The sequence below is a fragment of the Azolla caroliniana genome, unplaced genomic scaffold (assembly GCF_043228905.1).
Source record: "Azolla caroliniana isolate FFs.n. ecotype wild unplaced genomic scaffold, voAzoCaro1.0.p SCAF_22, whole genome shotgun sequence".
Taxonomy (NCBI): Eukaryota; Viridiplantae; Streptophyta; class Polypodiopsida; order Salviniales; family Salviniaceae; genus Azolla; species Azolla caroliniana.
Window position 1 is genome coordinate 851,851 of NW_028230457.1, and position 8,469 is coordinate 860,319.

General features: G+C 37.1%; 1 protein-coding gene across 2 annotated transcripts; it reads right to left on the reverse strand.

The window, feature by feature from the left end:
- Positions 1–1,121: 1,121 nt before the first annotated feature.
- Positions 1,122–8,198, reverse strand: LOC147849707 (protein DETOXIFICATION 16-like). 2 transcript variants are annotated; one of them, XM_087337061.1, is made up of 8 exons: positions 7,833–8,198; positions 5,912–6,456; positions 4,065–4,151; positions 3,905–3,961; positions 3,060–3,298; positions 1,889–2,007; positions 1,502–1,588; positions 1,122–1,417 (listed from the first exon to the last, which is right to left on the reverse strand). In XM_087337061.1, the coding sequence occupies exons 1-8, from the start codon at positions 8,178–8,180 to the stop codon at positions 1,355–1,357; spliced, it is 1,545 nt and encodes a 514-aa protein (XP_087193187.1). In that variant the 5' UTR covers positions 8,181–8,198; the 3' UTR covers positions 1,122–1,354. The 2 variants fall into 2 exon arrangements, with proteins under 2 accessions (XP_087193187.1, XP_087193188.1); XM_087337062.1 differs by lacking the exon at positions 7,833–8,198 and adding an exon at positions 7,168–7,303.
- Positions 8,199–8,469: the final 271 nt, after the last annotated feature.

The following is an 8,469-nucleotide window of genomic DNA, read 5'->3' on the forward strand; positions in this document are numbered from 1 at the left end:
GTGTCCTGATCAATTCTCCACTTCGACTAGCCATCGAGTGAAGGTCTCGAGCGCTTCGTCTTGGACCTAATCGTGTAGGCCCAGACCTTCCGTGTACAGTCATCGACGAACGTGATGAAGTACTGGGAACCGCCTAGTGATCTCTCGGGCATCAACCCACATATATCTGTTTGGATCAACTCTAGGGGTTGTCTTATCGTCTCGTAATGGAGAGAGTGCGGACTTTGGGTCTGTTGCTCGTATCGACAATGCTCACAGAAGTCCATCTTTGCTTGGAGTTTCGGAATGTAGCCAGCCGACTGCCATTAGTCGATCGAGTCTGGCTTGAGACATATGGCCGAGTTAGCCATGCCTTAGGCTCAGGTCTGTCTTTCTGGCGACATTCACGGCCCCATCTGTATTGATCGCCATGGTTGGGTACAAGTTGTTATACTTGTGCCCACTACCGATTTTCAGCTTCCCTCGGTTGATCATCCATACTAACTCATTTAGAGTCGTTCGGTACCCGTCTTCAGCTAACATGCCAATGGAGACCAGACTAATTTTCAGATCGGGTACATGTCGAACTTGGTGCAGGGTGATCATGTTGTCATTCAATAGTCAGATGGGAACCTCCCCTATCCCTGCCATTATGCACTCCTGCCCATTGCCAAGTTGGACTTTGCTACTGGCATCGGCCGAATAGTTCAAAAACCATTCGATGTTTGGGGTCACGTGGAATGTAGCACGGGAATCCAGCAATCACGTATGCATGTCTCTGATCATCAAGTCCTCTAAGGAGAGGATTTCTCCCGATCGTGTGTCGGCAACATTGACTTGGTTGCCGATTGGATAGTGGTTTGTTTGGGTCGGATCGTCCTCGATTCCGCTCGGATCACTGACCACTCTCTTTCCTCTTGATCGAATATATAAATTCTCAGATGTGCACCATAAACTCACATCCATCCATTTAATCTATCATGTGCACCAGAAGCTATACATCCATCCTTTTAAACCTATCTACAAAATAATGTATAAGAGCTCAATAAAGTTAAAATAGAGTGATGAGTTTACTCTGTGTTGCTCGTATCAACACTCTCAATAAAGTTAAATGAAGTTACTCCACTTTTCCTCCATGGGCATTCAAATATCAATCAGCACTTTCAATAAAGTTAAATGAAGTTATGAGTTTACTGCGCTTTTCCTCCATAAATCTCAACCTCCACATGCGACATTGTAAGGTAAATAATTATTTATTAGAAAGTCGCAATCGCCACATGTTTGTTACAAGTTGATAGGCCACAAAAAGGACACAAAATTAGTTCCTAATTAAAAAGGAATAGACCACACAGCTTCAAATATGCCTCGTTCCATACTATTGTAACAATAGTGATGTCTCCAGATTTGAGGACTCCATTCGCTTTTGTGCTTTAATTATCTATTGCAAATTGAAGGGATGAATTGATTTGACTTTCAATTGATGAAAGAGAAATAGTAAAACCATAGGAGTGAGTTTATCTACCTCATTGCCCCAATTAGCAGTCCATGTCATGAACCCGAGCAAAATTATTTGAACGACAGGTGCACAAATAACTCCAATCCATAAACCCTGCACGATAAAAATTTCTTATGTATTAAGCATGTGGAGAAAAAAAATTCTTTGACTTTTGTTATTTTTGAACAAGGGGTGCATAAATAGCCATAAATAGCTTCAATCCATAAACCCTAAAACATTAAAATCTTAGTAAATTGTGGAACAATAAATTTTCATATTGTTGCTTTTTAACTATTCTCTGAAATGAATCGATGATTACAAAACAACAGAAGTCGAATTCTGGATTAAGTTTTAGATACCCATTTGTAACAAAAACAATAAAACAAACCCAATTCAGACAGTGTCGGTGTGTACCTGAACTCCAAGATCCAGAAGAAAACTGAGAATGCAACTAATCGGCAGACCCACAATGTAAAATGAACCCAAGTTGATAAATGCCCCCACTGTTTGCCATCCACAGCCCCTTGCAATCCCTAAATCCAGATACACCTCAGAGCACAATTTTAATTAATTGAAATGCAAGAAAATGTCAATTAATCAGCACTCAGCATACCATTATATTATACTTAGAAAATAGTGTCTGTCATCTATCTACAACAATAGGAAGTAAAGCTTTTATATCTCACTGTTTAACAAGTTTAGCATTTATTAGTTTCCTTGAATGCATATCAGTTTCAAGATTTGGTTATCAGGGTTTTATAAATTATACTTTGAAAATAGTGTCTCTCATCTATCTATGACAACAGGAAGTAAAGCTTTTATATCTCACTGTCAGCAAGATTAGCTTTTATTAGCTTCTTTGAATGCACATCAGCTCAAGGATTTTTTAAGTACTAGATATACTTCTGAGAACTGTCTTTCTACAGGCAAATTAGTTGTCTTTTTTCTGACAGCCCCAAGTTTGAATTTCTTTTGTTAAAGGGCAAATGGAGTTCAACTCATAAAGTGAAACTATAGTAAGAGATGTTTGGTGTAAGGATTTCCTCTGTATACGCAACCTATTGTTTCAACTCTTTTGTGAATTGATAAACTTATGGCAGATCAAACATAACCTTTTTCCGATAATAGCTGAATGATGTGTAGGTTTCACACACATTTTTCTCCTTATAATAGGAGACTTTAGCTACCCAAACTATGATTACAACTAAATCCTTGTATTTCCTCTTATGTCATCTATCAACAGATAATTTACCAATTCGGCAGTGCCTCACATTTTTTCTTGAGAATACATCATTTGTTTTATTTCATTTGAACTAGCTTAATATTAATCAACCTATTTGAAATGATAATGTGGAATCAATTCTCCTTTTTATGCAAAAGTATGACAAGAAGGATAGTTGTTTACTTTTCATCTGAGCAAGTTTTTTTTACAGAAACCTGTTTTGGGAAGGAGTAAGGAGTAAAAGCATGTATTCTTTTTTTTTAAGACATACTTTTCAAGCAAAAGAAAAACGGAATTTATGTGGCCAGGCCAATTTCTAAACAAAAAATGGGGGGGGGAAATGAACTGCATGCCGATTTATACCTGAAAGAACTGCTTGGGTGCTATCTAAAAATGAGGAAATAGCAAGCAGCTTAATTAGGATGGCAACATTCTGTATGACTTCAACATCACTGCTAAACGCACGTCCCAGCACATTTCGGAAGCATAAATAGAGAGATGAGACAATACAAGCTTGAGTAATGGTAAGGAACATTCCAACACAGATAGCATCTCGTGTGGTTTGTGATCGGCCTGCACCCAGCTCATTTGATACCCTTGTGCTAAATGACACGATGACGAACAATGAGCAAAAATTGTAAAACATACAAAATGACAGTATGAATAATAATGAGAAAAAAATCTAAAACATATACTAAATCACATAACGAACAATTGAACAAGACAAGTAAAACAGTCATCAAATGACATGAACGCTGACTGAAAATGTCAAACTGTCTGAACACTTTACAGCCTTTGACACGACATTCAGCTACATAGTGATTGCCTCGATATTCATGCTATTAAAATGCAGAAGACCCATCCTATAGACTGGTTGTTTCTATACTCAAGTCATACAATCCTTGTTTCAACATACAGTATTAAAATTTTCTTGTAAGCAAGAGAATGTTTTATTGGCATTTCTGAATCCTTAATAAATATGTAGAAGTAACCAGAAAACAAAGATTATTTGTGGGCAGCAAACATGATTTTTAGCACACAATTGACTAATATTACATCAAGAAACAAATTACCTTCATCCTCAACCATGCTTAATGATCTATATTGTAAATGAGTACATAGAGCTACCACATAAAAGGAAATTTTGCAGAATAAACATTATAGATTATAACAATGCATAGAAAGAACAATATGGAATCTATACTAACCTTACACTCGCAGCAAGTCCGAATCCCATTTGGAATGTAACATTGGCAAGATTGAGGCTGCATTATAGATATAAACCCAATAGAAAGTTTCATATTCTCTGCTTAAAGAAGTCCACATTTTTATCTACAAAATTTATCACAGATATGATAAGGTACTCACCATGTTGCTAATGTGGAAGTTTCAAGTTCAGGATTCGGAAGCAAGCCAGAAAGCAAAACTAAGAACTCGTAACACCACCACTCTAAACTAGTAGCAACCATGTTAAGTGATTAATTGTTTCTCTCGAAAAATAAGAAATCTGTAAATTACTAAAAAAATGCATGCGTAAGACCCTTTGGTCACAAATAGTTTTATAAGGTTTAGCCATGACAGATTTTAAGAAAATAAGAAACACAACCATTTGTCCTAAACATAAAGCACAAGCTTCTTTGATAAACAAGAAACACAAATCCTTTTGCTTTCTTGGGGGCTGCTATTTAAGCATGTTGTGAAACCTAAATTGGCACCGCTATCAAGAGAATTAATTGAGGACAGTCTTTGGGGATATCATTGAGCTTTGAATTCTAAATTGTGGAGAAATTTGAAGTTAAACTGTTTAGTATGTAAGCATGTTGTGAAAACTAAAATAGGACAGCTTTGAAGTGAATTGTAGATAAATTTTGGAGAGATAAAAAAAGTGAACTTTTAAGTCAAATCTCTGGAGAAAGTTACAGTGAACTCTGTCCTGTGTAAACACACTGTAAAAACTAAATTCAGATAGCTGTGAAGAGAATTGTGGACGTATTTTGGAGATAACATCATGAAGTTTGAAATCAAAATTTGTGGACAACATTAAAGTGCATTGAAGAATTGAGCAGTTTGGAGGCCAGGACTTGGTTGGTGATCCACAGTTTGAGCTGAAATATTCTCATAAAGCACAATAATTTTTGTCTTCATAAATAGAATTAGTGTGTATAAAGTAGATCTTTCAGTAGAACTGTGCATCTTGTTCATTGATTTGCCCCGTATCCCACTATCATCTACACTATATTGTGAGATACTGCAGATTTGCTTCATATCATGCAGGTAATCATCGAAACCAACAATCTCTCCAGTTTTGTGTCGATGAAAAGCTAAGCTCTGTTTAGTTGCGCTAAATCCATGAACTTGGCTTTCCCAATCTTCACTTACAAACCTGTACACATAATATATCTAAAATATCTAGATGTCACAACTATCCCTCAAGAGAATCTGAAAACACAATATGATGCTTACCCCATGGAGGTGCACCACATATCCACCAAATCTACGTCAGTAGATATTTCATATTTTGAAGTCAAAAGAGTAGGTGACATTGGGCATCCTTGTTTCACCCCCTATACTGCTAACCACTATTAAGTATTACCATGGAGATAACGGCCTCAACCTGGGATTGATTTATATTGGGCATAAACTTCCGATAATATAAGTTCCTATTCGCATATGGATGATGCTTATTCCAGGGAGATGCACCACCTATCTGCCAAATCTACGCCAGTAGATCTTTCATCTTTTGAAGTTGAAAAAGTGGGTGACATTGGGAGGCATAAACTTCCATGTGGGATCCATTTTTTACTGTTTATGATATCAACTCGGACACTGGGTTGTAGCCATATAACTTAACTAGGTCATAGCTAATCATAATCATCCTCAAGTTGTTGATCCTTTACCCATACACCTAACACGTCTATAATTCAACAGCAACCTTTCTAAGTTCCAGGAAGCATTTTCTAAAAGCTGAAGGATTGGCAGCCTTTACCCATGGAGCTAACATGTTCCAAACACTTTAGCAATCTTTCTGCAATCCATTACGAATGGGTCCGAAAAAACTCTTAGCTTTTAATCAAAGCTTAATTACCAGAATAATGATTTTGTTAGTCTTAAGAGATGAAAAATGAATTGAAATATTACGTCTTCAAAAGCTCAGAGTGACAAATGACACCCAAAGTAATAATATATTTGAGATGGATGGCAGGAGAGAAACTTACCACACCATTGCAGTGGACGGAAATGCAAGATAAAGGAAACTTCTCATGCCATGCAAGGCCTTCCAAGTGAGAGGAGCTCTAGTTCTTTGGCAAGATGGGGAGAAGCCCACATACAGAAAGAGGAAAACCACATTGATCCAATTGCAAATACTTGTAGAGATGGCAGCCCCTTCAAATCCAAGTGATGTCTTATAGACTAAGAACCAGCATAGTGGTGCATGGCATACAACAGAAATTACAGAGGTCAGCAGCATAGGATAGACTAAGCTTTGTGTTTGCAAGAACCTAATCAACGGTTGTGCAGAGGCTTGTGCAAATAAAGTAGGTATCAACCACCTGGCATATTTTCCGGCTTCATATGATATATTTTTGTTTTGCCCCAATCCTGCTAGTATCTGACCCATATAACCATATACAAAAGCAAGTGGTATTGCTGCGGCATGGAGAACGAATAGCCCTCTCTGTAAGTATATCCCCACCATCTCATATTGCTTTGCTCCATAGGCTTGTCCACATAATGTCTCGAGGCTACTTGCGATACCCAACTGTCAAAACAGGTTTTTATGTGGTAATGGCAGTAGAATGAAATTCAACCCATAAGATTATAAATCGGGATTTATCTACGGTATCATTTTATCTTTTGTTGATCTCTGCGCAGAATTAAAAATTGCAGCATTTACAACATCTTCAATTGTAAATAGCAAAGAGAATCATCTTCAATTGTCAATAGAAAAGAGGAACATCTTCAATTGTAAATAGCAAAGAGGACACATAGGTAGAAGAAAAAAGAAGGATCTAGACCTAGAAAATCTCCTCCATCACAAGGTCAGGCCTGAAAGTATCTCCATTTCCTGCACAATGGGCTAATAGAGTTGGACCAAATTTTTATGGGAATATTCTATATGAATATACTCTGTGAAGCTAATAATACGCAGCTTCCACGTTAAAGAGAAAATTGCTAAGGGTCATAAAAAAATTGTAGAGGAAGAGCTGTTTTCTCTGATTCTTTTAGATTAAAAACCTGTCTTTTATATCTATTCTCCTTTATAAAATCACATATATTCTCAATAAAGATCGAATTCTATGGCTACTTTTACGATTCGAAAAATCACAGCAATATACAGTTCAGGTAGAGTTATTTTTTGATATGGAAGTCTCTCCTTACACAAAAGGGAGGTAGCTAGCTGCATTTGTATGCATCTCGAAAGATGATTATTCAAATTCAACAAGGGATTATATAAGCAGTAACATGTTACCGAGTGCTTAAATTTGAAATGGATTATGGGCATCAAGAGAATTTCAGGTTTCAAATGAAGGCTTCAAAAACTTATTATTCCATAGGCTCTATAAATTTTAAACTCAATTAAGTGACCAAGGTCGCTTAAAACTATACATAGAATCATGATTCTGTACAAATAAAAATTTAGGTGCATTAGACAAAAGACATGTTAAGCTACAATAAAAGAAAACAATTTGAATTACATTACCCAAAAGGAAAAAGTACAGCTAATCTTGGAGCTTACCAGAGCACAAAATCCATGCAGTAAATGCCATAAAGATCAAAGGCATATTATCACATACAAAGGAACCAAAAAGTCCAAAGTATTGATTAGCTACAGAGGATTAAAACAAATGAGGTAATTATCCTGGAACATATGATCATCAAACCAAAGAAGTAATCATAAAAGCACGGAAGGTTATGGATTGCATACCATAATATATACATAGACATTACTTAAAACAGATACAGCATTACTTGTCATACATAGATTATCACATACAAGAGAACAGAGGTGGAATGTGATACTTCACATACACCAAAAGACTATGTATTAGATATATAGTATAAGCGCACACAAACGAAGAATAAAGAAAGAAATGGATAGAAAACAAACACAAGGAAGCGGAATATGGTGCTCACCATGAAGCAAAAGCCTGTGACATTGGCCATGGAGGTGGCTATGGAGCAACTGGACAGAGCAAGCTCTCCAAGATGTCCAACAATCATGCAGGAGATGATCTGGAAGCCTATCTGGGAGAGATTGACAAGGATCATAGGACCAGCAAGATGGAGCTGCAGCTTCACTTCATGCCAATACTCCATGTATCTGTGAGGATCAGGGCTCATGATTCTGGGGTGGAGCCAAGTAGAATCGGATCCTTTGGGAGCAGATTTCTCTTCTTCTTGATGGGTGGTGATGATGGATGATGATGGGATCATGGTGGATGACCCATCATTCTCATTCTGATGATGCTTCATCATCATCATCTCTTAGATGATGAGATGAGCTGCTTAGCAGAAGGGATTGCGGTGCTGCCCCTGCTCCTCTGCATACATACACACATACAATACATACATACCATACAATACATACATACCATACATGCATGCATGCATGCATATACATACATATATGAATCACATGCTTACATCCACATGAACGCATGCATGTGAAGATGCTCCTACATAATTGCTTACGTCATAGATCCATCCATCATATACATACATGTAACATGATACATACATACATACATGAGAATATGCTCTGTTCTCTCTT